The sequence below is a fragment of the Odontomachus brunneus genome, unplaced genomic scaffold, assembly GCF_010583005.1.
Source record: "Odontomachus brunneus isolate Ranch 3 - 2012 unplaced genomic scaffold, Obru_v1 Obru_scaffold_322, whole genome shotgun sequence".
NCBI lineage: Eukaryota > Metazoa > Arthropoda > Insecta > Hymenoptera > Formicidae > Odontomachus > Odontomachus brunneus.
In genome coordinates, this window is record NW_022639772.1 from 19644 (window position 1) to 40483 (window position 20840).

Genomic DNA, 20840 nt, shown 5'->3' on the forward strand with positions numbered 1-20840 from the left:
CGCATACACACAAACACATATGCATATGCATGTATGTATGTGTGCATATATGTACATGGATATTTTTTCCGACCTAGTGTGGAGCTTCAGATGTCCACCGGTGCGGCGTTATCGGAAGAGCTATAGCTCTATCGAAAATTCGCTTGGAATTTTAACGCGGTCGATATTTTTTGTACGAACGATGACGCGTGCGCCACGATATATAGCAATAAATTGAGAGGCCGCTGCGGACGCACCGCGTCGCGTTTCTCCGTTGGAAAACCCCAGGTGGGAATCCGACTCCAGTGCGAACGGTGCATCCTCCTCCGACTCCTTGATGCTGAAGTCACTTTCGTGTTGCTTCTTAACATAATTTTATATATTGCCTGCGCGCAAATATAAAAGAATAAAAAGAGCAATGTGCCATTTGTCACACTTAGGAGGCATTTCCAACGGCTGCTGCTCGCGCTGGGTCCCTCGACTGCAGTTTCCGCAGCTTAAAACGCGAATCTCATTCACCCAGTTTGTTAGTTTCACGCGTGGTTTTCAATTGGCCAGCGCAGGTAAAATGAGAAGCCAAAGTTGCGCGCGGATCACTGTGAAATTTGCGGCATTCCCGAAAGGGAACCGTCCGAATTTGCCATATGTAATCCATTAATCTAGGAAATCGCACGCGCACATACCTATGTGGATATGCGAGCGTTACACGAATATCAATCAACGGCCATCCGCGGCAACACGAAATTCGTGAATTAATACCTGTCAAAGAATCATGTAGCTCCCCATTCGCGCGCGTACGATTTATCATCGTCGTGATCTTTAGCCGAACTAAAATATCCGTCCATAGCTGCGATCCTACGCGAATGTTCGCTGTCGTCCTTTCGTTAATTCGTTCCTAGGGACATTTACGAGCGTTCGGAGATACAGCGACGCGAAAACGACGTACGGCTATACAGGAGACTGCACTATGCTCAACATATAAACTGGTCATTTAGAGAGCCCAACACACAATCCGCATATCCGTGATATTTAATGTGTAATCCGTGTATCCGCATATCCGTGTAATTTAAATTTAAATTTTAAGTCTACACGGGAAAAACAATATGTTTGGCTCACACGGAAATCCACACAAAAATTGTGCCAAGCAGATTCAGTTGTAAAATATGGAGCAACTAATTACACGGTTGCTGCAATTACAGAGCAATTGCTGAGTTTCATGGTAAACATGAACCCAACCAATTTCTGCTTACCACAACGAGATCACGCGCAACTACATTGATGTAGTTGATGTACTATAACTTGATGTAATGTAACTGAGTCATATCAACCATGCACATTACCATCACACGAAGATAACGACGGTGATGCAACTATACTGCTCACGACAACTAAATATTTCTAGTTATGTACACTATATCTCGTTTTTCCGGGGAAATTTGAACTTTCACAATTTTTCTAAATCTTAATTTGAAAGGCTAATAATGTTTCAAAATTAAAAAGGTGTCAATATTTTCTCGCAATTCCAAGAGGAATCTCTAATGCATAAGTATCGTTCTGTTTAGGGCAGGGAAGAAATTATTTTAGTGTTTAAAACAGAGAATTGATAAAGAATTAATAGAAAAATTATAATTATATAACAGGGTGAGGCGAAATTAAAGTAGAATTGGGTACAAGGATCGATTTCTGATGTGAAAGATAGATTCGTCCTGACAATCTTGTCGTGTGTATTTCCACTCTGTTGAGTGTTATTATCCCCTTACAAATTGAAATTTAAGAGCATTCAATATTCGAAAACGTTACTGACAAAATACTATTTCGTGTAGAGTTTACATCATATTGATTACACAGTATTGCAAGTGCTTTTACACGGTAAAAGTACGTGCAAAAATAACGTGGAGTATTGCTCAATATGTAACGAGAACGATCAAATATTTCTGAATTGACATCTCGAGCATCATGTAACGTAATGTAGCGTACAAGAAATAAGAAGAGGATAGCACGCGCGCACGTGATCGTATTAGTGATCGCTCCTAATTATTTGCATTTTTTAAATTTATCCTACATTTTAGCAACCCCGTAACATAGACACCTTACTTTCGGCTCCAACAAAGTGGACGTTTTATGTACGATATGACACTTAAGAAGCATTAGATCACATATCTCATTCCGAAAGAATGAAGTTTGGCATTTCATTTCCGCAGAACGGTGGCGCCAAGGATGGCTACGACATGAATCTCGCTCCAGCCTGGCAAAAGGGCTACACTGGCAAGGGTGTCGTCGTCTCCATCTTGGACGACGGCATCCAGACCAACCATCCCGACCTGGCGCTGAACTACGATCACGAGGCTAGCACCGACATCAACGACAACGACGACGACCCGATGCCGCGGGACAACGGCGACAACAAGCACGGCACTCGATGTGCCGGCGAAGTCGCCGCCGTCGCCTTCAACCAATACTGCGGTGTCGGCGTCGCCTACAACGCCAGTATCGGAGGTAAGAAAAGAGGAACAAAGAGAGCGAGAGGAAGGGAATGAGAAGCGATTGATCGAATTAAAAATAGCCGTTCTCCTCCCAGAGAAAAAGTCAATTCAGTTTTATTTACTCGTGACATCAGCGACACGCCGCGACCAGTATCGTTGGTAAGTCAATCGACTCCGCTCGGCGGTGGGGTTCGTTAGGCGATTAAGAGGGAACTAATTAGGAATAATAAAAAACGAGACTTAAGAAGATTACTTCGTAATGCAATTTTAACGTTCGTAGACGAGGAAAGACCAAAGCATAAATTAATTGAAGAGCTTGCCCCGTAATGAGATCTAAATCCGCCATAAGAAGTTTAAAAATCGCCAAAACGCTATTAATCCGGATCGCAAGTACCGTTCTTTCTTTGTCTCCCCCGCCTTTTCTCTTTCTCGTACCGTTCACGTGCAATTTCGAGAGATATATCCACTTAACGAAATTTTAATTCCACCGTGTGGAACAGATTATGCTGTCGAAGCGATATGAAAAAGAGCAAAGTTTTATATATTGTTAAATTACAGCGTGTTATATCTTGTAGATCGGACGAAAATTGAATAGTACCACGGCGGGGTAGCCCTGTAGCGGATCAATATTTCCCTTTACCGATACTCCTGCGTCTGATAGCCCAGAAATTGCTGCAGATATTTTATGTCCGGGGTGGATTTTGTTGAAATTCGAAATAGGTTGTTATCTACGGCTGTTAGCATTTCAGGTGATGAGAGCGCGCTCGTCCGCTCTCGTTCTCCTTCCCTCCCTCCCACTCTTCTCTCGCGTGGAAAAGGTCTGCGACACACGCTGTGAGCTTGCCGGATATAAAAGTACCGAAATCCCCTTTTCGATCGTTTCCATTTATATTATAAACCGTCTCGCCACTCTGCAATATCTTTGATAATCCGCGTCGATATGACGGGAATATCATACTTGAAAACTTAGCCGACAAAATACTGACTGCTTTCTGCAAAGTTTATATTGCATTGGGTGCACGGAATTACAAATGCCCTCAAAATGAAAGTAGCCCCAGTGCTTGGACACGTCCCTAATCTTGAACATTTTTATTGTTTTGGTTTTTTAATACAGATATTTAAACCTTTAACATTATATATATTAGCTAAAAATGTCTAAATATTTGTATTTAAAGACCAAAACAATAAGAATATCCTGGAATTAATACTTTTATGTTACACAATTAAAGTATCTGTTAAGGTAGTACATACATAAAATGAATTATCCAAGAATTCGTTGAAATTTACACTATATATAGATTTAAATATTATCTAATTATTGGTGCAAAGAAATAGATTGGCCATGCGAAAGCTGAGATAACGAAAGTCAAAGTTAGCACTTTTAACGTGTATCGCAGATACGAAAATGGCTTCCGATAAAATATTTGTAATTCTGATGATCAAACTACATCTAACATTTTTATGAAAAACTAAAGTAATATTCAAGACTAATGTACGGACATAATACAAAAATATCAGAATTTCTGACCATGTAATTTTAAAGATATCGACTTCTAAATGTCCTAATCTATAGTATTATTGTAAGTACGAGCCGTGAAGTGTGACAACAGCGCATGTGTTAGTATGCGTTCGTTGGGACGCGTCACTGTCTTATGTGTATATGTAGTAGAAACAATCTCAATCAAACATTTGCACACATAACCAAGGAGGAACTTCTGCTTTCTACTGTAGGACCGAACTTTTTGATAGTAGTGTGGCGCTAGTTCTATCTTAAAATAAGAATTGGAGGATTACTAAATATATTTGACGAAAACAATAAAAATTTCAAAACTGACACCTTTTAAGAGGATGTTGAACTTGATGACGACCTTCAAAAATAATATAGAAACGATCGTCACTGTGCAATCATTTTTATATTTTTCATATGCTTGTACATACATATGTTACATAAATGTGTGTTACTTTGTTTTAGCACGCTGAGAAAAAAATGTATGATATTTGGAACTATAATGGCATAGTAAAAAGATTATAGTTAGGAATATAATTTTTATAGTAAATGTTATCATAATATTTGTAATATTTACAATATGAGCATAGTATAACTGACCCGTGTAAAATTTTTACCAAGAATTATAATTATTTGAAATAAAAACTATAGTAAGGTAGCAAATATTGAATGGTAAGAGAAATTAACTATTTTATATAGTCAATACAATTGGAATATTTGGCAAATATAGGTATATGTAACTATATTCCCAAAAGATGCTTTACCATATATATAGAGTAATAAGATGGTGACTATAAATCTGTGTTCATTCTACTATAACTTCATGTTTAGATAAACTATAAATATATGTTTGAGGCCAAAACGAACTATAAAATATAGTGAGATTATAGTTATTCCAATTATTTTTTCTCTCAGTGCATATATCTAATAGAAAACCTAATATAGAAATCTTTTTAAACTTTTTCGATATTTTTAATATTTTAAATTTAAGTATGAAGGTACAACAGTTCTTTGAAATTTTCCTGAGCGGAGTAAACTCGCGTTCAGTATGTATAAGCTACAAATATTTTGTATTAGGCGAATATTTACTTTAACTGATAGACTAATTGACACTCGAAATGTCAACTTTGGAATTTTTTTCGTTTTTGTCATATATTGAGCAACGTTCCAATTCATGCTCGCGCGTATTTTTGTCGTATCAGAGTATTTTTAGTTCTGTGCAACCAATGCAACGTAAACTTCGCAGAGAAAAGTTGACATGCTGCCGGTAAAGATCTCGATTCCAGCATTCCCTTAACGACAGCAACTGATCGACGCGGGAAGAGTGGAGGCCGCCGCCGCTCCAGTTTCCGAGTAGATTTTTCAATTGTCTGATTCCGAGCCCCTTTGCGAGACTGTTCTAGTCGCGACTCAGTTCTCGCGGAAATCAGTTCGCGGAAATAAATAGTCCCGCGGCCGCTGGAAATGTCAGGACTGCTAGTAGCCGGTTATCGTCTCGGCTCGCTGAAGAATAGGCCAGGTTTTCCGGGCGCCCGCCGCCTTTCTCGACGATGCTATCGAGCCGTATTAATTCTGGTAACCCACTTCGAAACGAAACGAACAGGTCCGTAAGCCGCCCTGCCGGGGGCAGCTTACGACGAGAGCCGGTGTGAGCGGGCACCAGGAGACCGGGACGATAACGCGAAACGACACGGTGATAGCCGGATCTCCCGATATTGAATTGGAGGGCAGTGGTCATATAACCGCGCTATCGTCGCGGCGAAATTAGAAATTCCGATATAGCCGGTCGGCGAGCGAAATTTCGTTAACGCCGAGATACACGGCAGTCGCGGTGGTAATAGTGTCGCGGTCGGGAATCGAGATCTCGTCCTGCGTTACCTACCGGGACGTCACTATCGCGTAAAGACTCGTCTACAATAATACGGAGTAAGTTTGACGTAAGCTTTGAGAAAGAAATAAAATGGAAAATCTGAAAAAGACTTGATGAAAACGTAAAGCAAGTTACAAAAAAAAGAACCTTTAAGAATCGAGTGCAGTTCTTAGCGCTATAACACAAATGTATTTAAGCTAAATTTAAGCTGGATCTAATATAATGCAGCTGGATGGTTTTGGCTAGCCTTACTCTGGTGTACCTCTTCTACTATATCTACATTTATTTATTTATCTCTGCGGAGCCTGGTTTCTGCTCCTAATGGATTGTGTGCCGCTTTGTGTGTCTCTGGGGGAGTTTTGCGATATTCAATCTCTGCCTCTTCGCTTGACTTGTATAATTGTTTTGACTTTGGGTATATAGCCACATAATCTTTTATGACTCTTGACTTGTATTACCACTGAAGAGGGTCCGGTTGTAGAACGAAACGTCAGGACTGTTATATTTTAATGAAACTCTCAGACAGAAATATTTAAAAGGACTATTTTGCGATTTTGTCTTCATTTATTTTCAAGATAGATAAAAAAGCACATGAGGAACGTATTCTTGAGGCCATTTTGGTCTTCCGTATATGCCATTTCAATATTTCGTCTGCTCTATTTTTGCATACAACTACCAACCGTCGCGTGTAATATATTAAAATCAGAGACTAAAACCGACACGATTCGGACAAATCGAGTATCTCTACCGAGTTTAAATCGTGACAATATCATTTTGTGAAAAGGATATTATAATGGACACCGACTAATATCAAATGGTCATATTCAGTACTCGGTTCTCCAAAATTAAATAACACTAAAATAATACTGATTGAAATTACAGAAAAAAATAACCGGCTGATGGAAAATATCCGACGTCTCGAGTTATAAGGTTTGTTTGCAATACGCGCAGTAAGCTTGGCGTAAGTTGGAGAGAGAGAGTAAAAAATTAAAATAATTTATATAATTTATACAATTAGATCTAGCTTAAATTTTGCTTAAATATATTTGTGTTATAGCACTATAAGAAATAAAATGTATCTATTTTGCTTACGCGCCTATATTGTAATTCTCTTACTTAAGAGAAATATTTTTGGTGTAAGCGGAAGCCAGAGTGTAGGACAGTGTAAAAGCGAAATAAATTACTTCAATTTTATAAATTATATAAATTATTTTAATTTTTTACTCTCTCTCCAACTTACGCCAAGCTCACTGCGCGTATTGCAAACAAACCTTATAACTCGAGACGTCGGATATTATCCATCAGCCGGTTATTTTTATCGGGAATTTCAGTCAGTATATTAGTGTTATTTTAGTGTTATTTTGGAGAACCGAGTACCGAATATGACCACTTGATATTAGTCGGTGTCCATCATAATATCCTTTTCACAAAATGATATTGTCGCGATTTAAACTCGGTAGAGATACTCGATTTGTCCGAATCGTGTCGGTTTTAGTCTCTGATTTTAATATATTATACGGTTGGTAATTGTATACAAAAATAGAGCAAACGAAGTATTGAAATAGTATATAGGGAAGACCGAAATGACCTCAGAAGTATGTTCTTTATGTGCTTCTTTATCTATCTTGAAGAAAAGTGAAGACAAAATCGCGAAATAATTCTTTTAAAACATAAATACTTCTGTCTGAGAGTTTCATTAAAATCATATAATATTATAGGTAAAAAATAGAAAAAACTAGTTTAGTAATAGCAGAGTGAATTTTAATGCGCGTCTCGATAATCGCGTCCAAGTAAATATAGAACGCGCAGAGGTAGTCGAGAAAACACACGAAAAAACGGACAATCTAAACTTACATTCAAATTAATTCATATACTTTGCGCTTTCTATCTTCTTTTTCGCCCAGGTGCGTATCTAATCCTAAGCATTCGTATTGTTTTGGTTTTTAAAAATACGAATACTTATAAACTTTCAACATAAAAAGGATACATATATATTTTCTATAATGAAAATTCGAATATTTGCATTTGAAGATTAAAACAATAAAAGTGTCTAGGGTTAGGTATGCGTCCGGGAATTGCTTCTTTCAACTTACTTCGTAATTCCTATTTTTCTTTGGGCGCATTTTGAACAATTGCACATCGCTGCTATCTGTGAAATCAGACACGACCCGCGCATTTGCGTACTCGAGGACGACTGTGATCGCGGATTGCCTCAGTAGATACAGAATACACGGGCAGACATCACGACAGTTAAGGATACGCGGATGAGCGATCGACTTAGACTTGCATTCTCATTAATCTGCATACGTCGCGCTTTCTAGTTTATTTTGCGCATTTTGAACGACTGCATATTTCAGTTATCTGCGAAATCATTTTGTAGAAATCGTATATTTGCACACTCCAGGGCGACCGTAACCACAGATTCTTTAAGTAGATATAGAACGCGCAAAGAGACATCGCAAAAGTCGAAGAGACATTCTCGCATGAGCGTTTGATTCACATTTACACTAATTAATTTACATACTTGGCGCTTTCTTTTTCTTTGCGCATTTTGAAGGATCGCACGTTGCAGCTGTCTGCGAAATCACTTCGTGCGATTTGCATATCCGATGACGATCGTAATTGCATAAACTCTCCAAGTAGATATAGGACGCGCAGACAGACGCCGCGAGAGTCCAGGAGAGACACTCATATGAGCGATCGATTTTTATTTACGCTCCAATTAATTCACATATTTCGCTTCCTATTTTTCGCGCATTTCAAATGGTTTCGCGTCTCGGATACCTGTGAAATCAGTTGACGCCCTACAAGACGGTTCTAAACACAAATAAATCCTCGCCCTCCAAGACGGTTCTAAACACAAATAAAAGTTCAAACATTCATATTTAAAGATCAAAACAATCAAAATGTCCAGGGTTAGATACGTGTCCGGAAATTGCTACTTTCATCTTACTTCGCGCTTTCTATTTTTCTTTGTGTGCATTTTGAATGATCGCACGTTGCAGCTATCTGTGAAATCAGACACGACCCGTGCATTTGCGCACTCGAGGACGGCTGTGATCACAGATTGCCTCAATAGATGCAGAACGCGCAGTCAGGCGCGAAGACACTCGCATTTGCAATAATTAATTCGCCCTTCCCGTGCCTTCTTTCTTCTTTTTGTTCATTTTGAATCGGTTGCTGAACCGATTCGCGTGATCCACGCGATCCGTCGCCGACGATGACGACGACGAGTCAGAATCATGGCACGCGAGAGATCGGCCAGAGGGAGGACTCACTCACGCACATATCTGTCGTGTTCTCAGGCGTGCGAATGCTCGATGGCCCGGTAAACGACGCCGTCGAAGCCAGAGCGCTGGGATTGAATCCTGAACACATCGACATATACAGCGCCTCCTGGGGTCCCGAGGACGACGGCAAGACTGTCGACGGGCCGGGCCCTCTCGCCAGGAGGGCGTTTATTTACGGAGTGACGAGCGTAAGCTATATCTCGCGTACTTTCCGTGCGCGCGTCCACGAAGCGAAGGGATCAATTTATTTGCCGTCGTGAGAGCCTTCGCCTCGACATTTTATTCCATCACTTCGAGGATTTCAAGCGAATGGCGCGCCCAACGTCGCACTGACGCGACGTAAAGCGAAAATTGTCGGCATTAATTATATACACGAGGATTTGCCTCGTCGCAATTTTCGACCTCGCGTTGACTCGACGACGACGACGGTCTTCGCGTTCCTTGGCCACGGCCGGGGCCGTTGTCACACGCATACACTCTGTACACACACTCTTGCTGAAAATTTAGACGCAGCGTGTTTTGCTTACAACGTAAACAAATTGATTCGGCGCTTGGTTAAGTCGTGTCTGTTTGTTTTTTTGGTTTTGTTCGTAAAAAGAGATATTGATTCGTGTCGGCAAATAATTTGTTTAACATGTAGAGTCGAGGCAAATTGCTTTTTTTTCTATCGACAATTTTATTTTCTGTAATTTTTCGCAAACTAATGGTCGGCGCAGTACGCTATTGGAATAACTTTTCACGTTACACATTACATTGTTCGAAAAAACTCGGTTACTATTCACTTTTTTTGCTCTTCCCCGCGAACAAGTGCTAATTAAAAAAGCGCGACCGCGCTCTGCGATGATTTCTCCCGCGTGAAATTCATTTCTACGGCCTCGGATCCGCGCGAGGACGTCGACGTGAGTACACACTGACCGGCATAATAGCTTTAACATCCACATCAGTGGCACAATGGTAACTAGGATTTTTCAACTATACGCATTGTGTCTACATATTCACGCATCACGACCGTGGATTATTCGAGGAAACGGCCAAAACGGCTACGACGTACCGAATATTATTTCTGTTTTATACGTGATTTTATATTATTGTAAATATATGATTTTATATTTTAAATTTTTTATATCACAATTGCTATTTGTTCTGAATTATATTTGATTAATATTTGAGGTATTATTGTCATTTTTCCGAATAAGCAATAATAATAATCACGATGCACGAATATGTATATACATAAAAATATTGTAGTAAAAATTGCAACAAAATTTTTCTAATATTGTATGCACCATTATGACCGAAATTACTTTATATTTGTTTAAAAATTTTATGCACGATTGACTTTTTATTATAAAATTACTATTTTTACTTTAACGATATCGTATATTTGGTAGATCGCACCAATTTTGCTATTTCTATATAATAATTCGTCCTAATCTCTATATAATTCAGCTTTACAAAAACATTGTAAAAGGAAATATTTTATCATAATTTTTACTACGATATTTTACGATATTTTCTCCGTGCAGAAACAATCTGAGAAAAAAATTCTTGTTACTATTGTGCTACTAGATATTATATCGACTTATCCAAATGTTATATGTCTTAACATTGCATCTAAATTTTCTTGTACAATTTTCACGTGTTTACCTCTAACAAAGTTGAGAACTGCAGGGAACCTTAGTAAATTATACTTTCATTGTTCTGCATTCACAAAAAAATCTCTGCGTGTGCGTTGAAAAAGACTATGTTATAATAACTTAATAATAATACAATTTTCTCTGGTTTGAAAGTTGATTCAATTTAAGATCAAATTTACTCGCCTTAATGATAATAATAAATAAACATTAAGGCATATATACGACATGTAATACACGTAAAATGAAAAAGAAAACGACGTATCGCCAAGCGTCCTGCTCCGTCTTACATTTCGTACAAAGTAGCACATTAATTACACTATCAATTACACATTAGTTACACTATAAATTACATTCCAATTTCTCGCTTCGCGAGAACCACTCGTGCCGCTTCTAAAAAGCATCCCATCGCTTCGCTGGTCGCACTCGTGGCTCACGATGAACATCAGCATCACACGTTCGTTGTTCCCATTCGCGTGCAGGGTCGCAAGAGCAAGGGCTCGATCTTTGTATGGGCGTCGGGCAATGGCGGCAGGCACACCGACTCCTGCAACTGCGACGGCTACACGAACAGCATCTTCACGCTGTCGATCTCGAGCGCGACCCAAGGCGGCTACAAGCCATGGTACCTCGAAGAGTGCAGCTCCACTTTGGCGTCCACGTATTCGTCCGGCACCCCAGGCAACGACAAAAGCGTCGCCACGGTGGACATGGACGCCAAGCTGCGGCCCGATCACATCTGCACGGTGGAACACACCGGGACGTCGGCGTCGGCACCGCTCGCCGCCGGCATCGCCGCCCTCGCGCTTGAAGCGAACCCCAACCTGACGTGGCGAGACATGCAATACCTGGTGGTGCTCACCTCGCGCTCCGAGCCGTTGAGCAACGAGTCGGGCTGGATACTTAATGGAGTAAAGAGAAAGATCTCCCACAAGTTCGGCTACGGTCTGATGGACGCGGGCGCTATGGTCACTCTGGCCGAGCAGTGGACCAACGTGCCGCCTCAGCACATCTGCAAGTCCGACGAGATCAACGAGGAAAGGGCGATCGATCCCACGTACGGTTACACCTTGAGCGTGTACATGGATGTCAGTGGCTGCGCCGGGTCCTTGAACGAGGTTCGGTTTCTCGAACATGTGCAGTGCAAGGTAAGATCGCCGCGCGGTAAGAGACTAGTGACTCGAGGGATCCCTCAACAGACAAATGTACGAACATTTGGCAGCAATTCTCTTTACTAGTCGATTTGTAAATATTGCATTCTTTAGCAGTAGTAGTTCACATACCATTCATATTTATCGCACAGAATGACAAAATAAAAAAAATGAAAAAAATACGACAAAAGTAATGAAAATTTGCCGGAAATAATACGTGTAAAATGTGATATGAAAATCTGAGTGTAGCTTTTAATAAATCTGTTGCATAAAATATCAAACAATTTCATACAAAATTAATTATTGCATCAATTTAATGAAAAATTGAAAACATTGAAGAAATAAAAATCTGTCTAGAAATTGTGTTTTTTTATTTTTTCATAAACATCAGATTTTCTAAATTTTTTATACATTTCTCTTTAAATGATGGATTAAATCTGCGAGAGAAATTAAGAAAATTGGCTTGTATTTTTTTCGTATTTTTATTTCGTCATTCTATGCGATAAATATGAGTGTCATGTGAACTACTACTGGTAAAGAATGCAACATTTACGAATCGACTAATAAAAAGGATTTCTCAGGTGTACAGTCAAGAAAATATCAAATAAGCTAATGAGAATCGAATTTATAAATTTTATAATTATATAGGTTAGATAATTTTACAAATAAATTTATTTATGAACTGTATAAATTTTGTCGTAGTATGTTGAATTAAAATCATAAAAATTAGCTGAACATACACGCAACTAATACTCTGCGTTACCTCTTACTGGCTCAGTTGATTCTTTCTTTCTTTCTGAAATCCGCGAGACTCGAGTTTCATGTTATGAAACAGGTCTCCCTGCGATTCTTCCCTCGAGGCAACCTGAGGCTGCTGCTGACCTCGCCGATGGGCACGACGTCGACCTTGCTGTTCGAACGGCCGCGCGACGTCCTCAGCTCCAACTTCGACGACTGGCCCTTCCTCAGCGTGCACTTCTGGGGCGAGAAGGCGGACGGTCGATGGACCCTGCAGATCATTAACGCCGGAAATCGGCACGTCAATTCACCAGGCGAGTCCTCCCCTCATCTCCCTCACGACCCTGCGCAAATCACACGACTTCAACGAGGCGCGAGCAGAAAGTTCGACGACGACTACGGGGACGACAAAGAGAAACGGCGATTGTTCCATTCGGGAACAATCCCGAACTCGAGAGGAACTCTTCTTAATAACTTCGCCGGCGAAGTAATCTCAAGCGCGGCAGTTACGCGCCGCTTTTTGCAACACGACCGAGTCAATCAGGCCGCTCTCTCGGATCTTCCTTGTGCCCGCGCCTCAAGTCGTCGCGACCAGCCAACCCCCCAGTCTTTCCATGTCATAACTCGGCGATCCTACGCCGACGCTGTTTGCAGGTATCCTGAAGAAGTGGCAGCTGATCTTCTACGGCACGGCGACGAACCCGATCCGGTTGCGCAACCGGCACTTTAACCCGGTACATTCCGCATACGCCACCGCGCGTTATCCGTTCACAGTAGACGTACCGACGGTACAGCTGGACTATCCGGACAACAGCGACTTCTTTTCTACGTCTACCTTTCAGAGCTACCAGGGCCCGTACGCCGGCGCCGCGTCGAACGTACAAGCATCCGTGGCCACTTTGGACGGCTCGTCGGCGCCGTTACTGACGAATCGACTGCCCGGCGACGTCTCATCGGCGTCCGCCTATGACTCGCCCTTGGGGGCGTCGTCTGCGCAAGTGGACGGCTCCTTGGATACCACCAGGAGGATACTGCACGGCTGCGACCCCCAGTGCGACTCGCAGGGTTGCTACGGCAAGGGCCCGACGCAGTGCGTCGCCTGTAAAAATTATCGCCTCGATAAGTGAGTACACGATACCAGGCTCCCCCGCATTCTCCCTGATCGTGTCGCAGTAAGATGGAGTGTAATCGCCGTCATTTGTCTGCCGATAGGAATATGTAGCCCGTAAAGAATGAATTTTTTAGCTTGTCCGCTGATTATCAATCACCCCTCCCAAGCGAGGCCCCTGAAGGTAACGTTTCTGTATCCCCTATGCTCTCCCCCTTCTCGCTATAAGCGAGATTCCGATGTTGCTTTTCGGATTATTGACGCTAAAATGTAATTGGGCGATTACATCACGCGTATTGCATAACGCAGCGACCGATTTATACGCAGGACTAATGAAACTGGAATAGTGAAAACTTAACATGTAATCTTACAATGCTACGAGAGCAACAGTAAGCAACAGTAGGAACGCTTGAGTGTGCCACGACTTTGTATGTGACGAGATGTTCTTTTCTTTTCTTTTTTTTGTAAGCAATGCAACACTTGTGATCAAGCTAACGTTTCCGATCACTCACCATATTATTTACGCGCTCATATTTGGCGTTAGACACTCACGTCGCTTCTCTCATACCTCATACACCATCTCACCTTCATCTCGCGCGACAAGAAAAGATCTTGGAAACACGCGGGACCTCCTATCTTTTTTAGCACATGCGTCAGTCGCTGCCCGCCGAGGAGCTTCCCGAATCAGGGTGGCGTCTGCTGGCCGTGCCACGAGTCCTGCGAGGTGTGCGCCGGTGCTGGTCAGGACTCCTGTCTGTCGTGCGCTCCCGCTCACCTTCGAGTCACCGACCTGGCAGTTTGTCTTCAGCAATGTCCGGAGGACTATTACGAAAGTACGCCGGAATTACACGATCGATTGGCGTTCCCCTAATCCCTCGCGATATTCCGCATCCAGCCTCCCCATCGAGATGTTTTCCCGTCTCGAAATCGAGACAGTGAATGACGCAACGCATTTTCCCGCGCAGATACCGAGAACAGCACGTGCGTGCCCTGCGAAGCGAACTGCGCCAGCTGCCAGGACAGACCAGACAAGTGCACTAGCTGCGAACATCACTTGGTGATGCACGAGAACAAGTGTTACGCCGCGTGTCCTCCTTATACGTACGAGACGCAGGACTACAATTGCGCGTCATGCCATTCCACCTGCGAGACCTGCAACGGCACGGCGGAGAATCAGTGCATCGTGTGCCGATCTGGGTTGTTCGCTCTGAACAGTGAGTAATCACGATTCGTTCTGCTCTCACTAGTGCGCACTGGGCAATCAACGAGATGATGACGCGACATTCTGCGATATCAGCCCTTTGTATGTGTGATTTCATTTGTCAGCTACCCTCTGAATTGCTCACACGTTGGGACAAACGCAAATCAGGCGATACGTTCATCTCCCTTTGCCAGCCAAATCTGACTCGTTTTTGTCGAGATATTCGAGAATTCGAGATATTCGTATCACGTGTAGTACTGTCATTATAACTTGGATATTCAAAATCGCGATTACTGCCCGGGTAATAAATAGTTACGAATTTGCGATGCATTCGTTACTTGTTATTGTTAGGAGAATTCATAATATCTCGTAAAAGAAATAATCTCGCAGGAATGTTATTTAGCAGTCATATCTGGCTCTAGCCAATTTTTCTTCTTTCTTAGTTGCTCACTTTTAGAGTCTCTATAGAATCTTCGTTTATTCGCCACATGTTGTACCGCCACGTTAAGCGTAAACATCCGAGTAGCGTACGACGTATCAATCCCCTGTGGATTCGAATGTCGCAGGCACATGTCAGACGTCGTGCCCAGCCGGCTACACCGCCGACAAGAAGCGACGGGAGTGCGTGGCGTGTCCGCCCGGTTGCGCGACCTGCGCCACACTGAGCTGCACGAGCTGCATTGAGGGTTGGAGTCTGAACAAGAAGGGTCTGTGCGCGCCTGAGAACCGTAGCAACTGCGACTCCAACCAGTATTACGAGGATGGTCAATGCAAGCTTTGCCACTCGTCCTGCGAGACCTGCGCCGGCTCCACGGAGGATCACTGCATATCTTGCCCGAATCCGACGCTCCTCCAGAGTAAACGTTGCGTGTCCCAATGCGACGACGGTTATTACTCGGTGGCGCAACCGTCGCGGCCAATTTGTGTCCCGTGCTTACACACTTGCAAGAGCTGCGTCTCCCGTCTGAACTGCACTGCTTGCCAGGACGGGCTGCAACTGCAGAGCGGAGAATGCAGATCGTCCTGCGCGCAAGGGTAAGGAAACGGGGTGTTTCTTCATCGTGACAGATAAGAGCAGAACCAAACCAAACGTCGATGTTTGTGTATATTTTTACGAGGATGTCTGTTTGATTTCAGTTATTACAGCGACAGAGGCCAATGCGCAAAATGTTACTTGTCATGTAAAACGTGTTCGGGACCACGGCGGGATCAGTGTGTCACTTGTCCGAGCGGGTGGCAACTAGCAGCCGGCGAGTGTCATCCGGAATGCCCGGAAGGGTTCTTCAAATCCAATTACGGCTGTCAGAAATGTCACCACTATTGCCGCACGTGTAAAGGTACTATAAGTCAATCGCATTTGCGCTTCTCCAGATGCCACTCGACTAGGAAAATGTGCTACGTAAAGATGTCTGTTGTAGGCGAAGGTCCGCTAGAATGCACCTCCTGCCCGCCGCACTCGATGCTAGAAGGTGGTCTGTGCATGGAGTGTCTGGGCGCACAGTACTACGATTCCCTAACTCAGCTCTGCAAAAGCTGCCATTCTGACTGCCGAAGATGCACCGGCCCCGGCAAGTTCAGCTGCTCCGCGTGCTCGTTGCCGTTGCATCTGGATAAATTAAACAATCAGTGCGTGCCGTGCTGTACAGGCAGCGAGAAAGGGCCCCAGGCCGAAGAGTGTTGCCTCTGCGACCTGGAAACCGGTGAGAATCCGAACAGAGAAGGAAATCACGATCACTTCACAATGACGAGAAAATTATCTGAATGCATCTCTCTTTAATGTTCGCAGGCGGCTGTACAAACAGTTCGCCGGCTGGCAAGAGAAGGGTACCCGGGACAGAGTTCCTGGACAACTCTGCTGTCCCTGAAGCGTACGAGAACGGCAGAACAAGCAGTAACAATGATTCAGCTACATTGGCTGTGACAGCGGCCACAACCATGGCGGTTGCCATCTGCCTCGCATCGGTCGCGTTGTTTGCGTCGATATTCATTGCTTTACAGGTGAGCAATCAATAATGCCTACATCCAATGAATCCACTTATATAAATAACGCTTATTTAAAAAATTGTTCCGTATTCCCGAGTCATATAAAAATTCCACAGCTTTATATCATTTTTTTTTTTTTTTATTGAACGGCTTTTATATATATAAAATCCATTTTTTATTGCATTTTTACCATATTATTTCTGTTGACTTCGCTGCTTTCTTTCTTCTCTTTTCTGTCCTTCTATTTGCTATTTTTATTATATCATGTATACTAATGAATTTTTATCATTAATAAAAATTATTGTCATATTCAAAAAATTTGATTTATCTCTCGGCGAGATAAATAGTCCTTATACGAAAACTAGGGAGATAAACGCGTATATATCGCCGCTCTGTTCGCAGGCCTGGTCTCGTAGAAGGGAGGCTAACCTGGGATACACGCAGCTCGCCGTGAGAGTAGAGCCGCCCGACGACGCGGACGTGGACGACACGACGGAGCTGATGACCTAAACCTCTCAACAGGGACGTAGCCAATGACAGGACCTCTCCTCTCGTCAAGGAGTCGCATGGAGATCGACGAGTCTCGATTGTGATTGGTTCGCGAGTCAGAAGTTACGTGCTTTCGCGCCAGCGAAGTTCGGGGGGAGCCGCGCAGGAGATAATGGATCGCGACGGGATATATAAGATTCGTCGCGTGACGATGAGGGAAAAACAATGAGAAGAAGACGCTGGTGAACACGCACAGAGGAAGGGAGGAGTGGATAGAGATTGAGGAATCGTAATGAAGGGAGGGAACGGAGGAAAATTTGTTGAAAACGTGATAGTAGAAGAACTCCGTAGAGTGACGTACGAATCAAGAAAGAGAGAGTGTGAGAGTGAGAGTGAGTGAGAAAGAAAGCGAACGAGCGAGAGGAAAAATGAAAAAAAAAATTGTTTAATGCGCGAGTGTACGATACATGTTCTGTAGCTAGAGATATACTTTTTGCCAGTCGTCGTTGTCGAGTGCGTCGCCGATCTCGTCGTCGTTGCCGTCGTCGTCGTCGCACGTACACGTATCGAGACACTTCCGATGCCGGACGGTGATGAAGCACGGAGAGAAAGGGTGAAGGACATTATAAAGTGCCTGATTAGTGACACCCTTGATCCCGCACCCTTTCGCGTTCCCCCTTCACCTCCCCCCTCTCCGACGTTCTCTCTCTCTCTCTCTTTCTCTCTTTCTCTCTCTCTCTCTCTGTCCCCCCGAAGTAACGGCAATGAGGAAACTTCGTCGATTGTCTCGTCGAGGAACTAACGTCGCGTACAAAACAGATAACCCCGAACACCGAACAACAACAACAACAACAACAAGTAGAACAACTTCGGCCGGGCGACAATACGAACAAGCTGCGAGTGTTGTGCGCTGCAACAGTCGGGAGCGGTCGGCCCGTTCGCTCGACAGTATCCTCGAATTGCATTCAACGATCTACCTATCGATATATCCATTTCCTTCACCCAACACCTGTTCTTGACGCAATCGACGACCGTGGAGTTCTAAAGAGAACGAATGTGCGTCTCCTTCTTCGCTTCTCCTCAACAAGCAAGGCTTTACCGACACCCCCCGGCTTCAGCGCGGCTGAAGGGAGATGCACGTGAAGTGGTCTCCGTACATTAGGCTGAACCACGGACCATGTAATCGTAATCGTGAATTATGAATGTTATATATTTGTACAAAGGATAATAGTAACAAGTGAGCGAACGAAAGAGAGAATAGTCGCAAGGATCAGGAAGGGGGAGGCGAAAGAAATGAATTGGAAGAGATGACGAGCGGGGAGGAGGACGGAACGTAAAGATCGAGAAGAGTATGGAAAAAGAGAAGAGAAGAAGAAAAGAATGACGGCGATGAGAAGAGGAAGAGGGGAAAGAAAGTCGGGTCACCGTGAACGCGCGAGCTTTGTTCTCCCACCTCGAAACTGCCTCTCGCCTAATCGACATAGGTCGCAATACACAGAAGAACCAACAGACTCTTATTCCTGTTGCCACTGCGATCGTCCAGTTATCCGACGCGCGACGTCAGTCGTCATTCCAGTACCTCCCAAGCCCCAACGCGTGCCCGCAACGGCCATTTTGCGTTTTGTAAACTGTTTGTTGTTATTATTTGATTGTCTACAACGATGTTTTGTTTAATAGCCCCATTTTCCGCGTTATTCTTACTGTTTCTTCTTGTCAATCGCTCGCGTCCGTTCTTTCCCTCATGTTTCGTTTCGAGATCGCATAAGAAGAGGATAAAAAAGAAAACAAATCGTCCAAGAGACGCAAAAAAGCACAACAAAAAAAGAGACAAAACTGCAGAAGAGACGAACGACTAAAAGAAAAAAAGGGGGAAGAACTGTAAAAATCACACGCAACGATCCGCAGCGAATCGATATTCTCGGAAGCCATCGCCCACGTCTACTCGTGTGAATATTGACTTTCTCCTCGTAATTTGATATAAAGCTATTATTGTACTTTTATGATGATCGCGATTATAAATATATACATACATGTACACACAGATATGTACAAGAGAGAGAAAAACGCGAGTTGTCTCGATTCTTTAACGATTCCTCTTTGTATTACGATTTGACCTTCGCTGGCCTCTCTCTCTCTCTCTCTCCCCCCTCTCTTTCTCTTTCTATCTGTCTCTCTCCCGCCAACATTACCGACCTTTCGGGTTATCATCTCAGGTAAGTACAGCTACAATATTGACTTTAATTATGGCGATGCGAGAGAAAAGCGGGCGAACCGAGCGTGGAAGTCGAGAAGTATATCCGACGGTAACCGAACTCTCGGGGCCATTACGTAATGAAACATTAGGGATCAATTCGTATCACATTCCCGTCGCGACTGCGCAGGGTCCCGAGACGGGACGAACGACGGGAGATCACCGTTCAATTTCAACGTCGTGGAAAAACGTCGCGCTCGTCTATCTCGTAGTCGGCAATTCAACTTCGTGCTACGTGCGCGAACGAATGCCCTTTCCTCGTTTCAGTTCGACCGCCAGCACGTGTCAGTCGGTTAGTTTCAATTGCGAATAACTGCTGTCGGGGAACGTCGACCTCGTGGTTGAACTCAATCGGGAATAAGAATCGCGAAATGGAGTTCTTAATTAGGATACGGGAACTGCTAAATCGCCGTGTCACGCGACGAGAAACTGCACGTCAGCAGCTGGGCGACTCCGTTGTCGGAAATTACATTTGGCCGATTGTCTTACTTCTCCCCCAGATCGGTGAAACTACGAGCGAGTGACTGAGTGAGTGACGCGGGAGTGAATCGTCAGCAGTCACGGCGACGTTCTATTTGCCCACTTCGATCCTCCCTCATGTATAATACATCCGCAGCTTGATATAATTGGCGACGAGAGTAGCGACAGCCACGTCGTAAAAGAACGACTTTGAATTCCAATTTCATTAAAGAAGATTATCGCTGTCCATTGAGCAACCTTCGCTTATTCCGTTCTCCGACGTTGCCGGCACCGTCGAGATCCCATTTTCGTTCTCAAGTGTTATCACGTAAGAGAGAAATCAGCCGTGTGGTCTCAGACAAGGGGTATCTTTAATAGATTACTAAGAGAGAACTAAACCTTTAACTAAAAGAGAATTTCCACCTTTATCAGGAACGTCCTTCAGAAATCATACTCATTAAACACCAAGCGACAGCACACTGCCGAGATTTTTACGTGTTAAGTTTTAAAGCCATTCTACAATTGCATAAGTGTAGTTGTAAATAGTTGTAGATGATTATGACAACCAATCAGAATAAAGCAATCAATAAATAAAACATTCTAATTAGTTGATTCTTACGTTTACGACCACGCTTACGCAATTGTAGAATGGGTTTAACACATTTCACCTAATTTTCGTGTTGATTTAACGCACGGC

The 20840-nt window shown here is 43.3% G+C and overlaps 1 protein-coding gene across 1 annotated transcript in view; it reads left to right on the top strand.

The window, feature by feature from the left end:
- Nucleotides 1-18279, top strand: part of LOC116853436 (furin-like protease 2) — a gene marked incomplete at its 5' end in the record, with an annotated part of 31222 nt that extends 12943 nt beyond the window's left edge. Inside the window, 12 exons of the mRNA XM_032834516.1 lie at nucleotides 2181-2475; nucleotides 9145-9317; nucleotides 11246-11911; nucleotides 12750-12966; nucleotides 13307-13775; nucleotides 14406-14593; nucleotides 14726-14974; nucleotides 15528-15996; nucleotides 16099-16298; nucleotides 16380-16661; nucleotides 16748-16959; nucleotides 17347-18279. Coding sequence (XP_032690407.1) covers nucleotides 2181-2475; nucleotides 9145-9317; nucleotides 11246-11911; nucleotides 12750-12966; nucleotides 13307-13775; nucleotides 14406-14593; nucleotides 14726-14974; nucleotides 15528-15996; nucleotides 16099-16298; nucleotides 16380-16661; nucleotides 16748-16959; nucleotides 17347-17454 — 3528 coding nt within the window. The remainder of the gene's footprint in view (nucleotides 1-2180; nucleotides 2476-9144; nucleotides 9318-11245; nucleotides 11912-12749; nucleotides 12967-13306; nucleotides 13776-14405; nucleotides 14594-14725; nucleotides 14975-15527; nucleotides 15997-16098; nucleotides 16299-16379; nucleotides 16662-16747; nucleotides 16960-17346) is intronic.
- Nucleotides 18280-20840: the final 2561 nt, after the last annotated feature.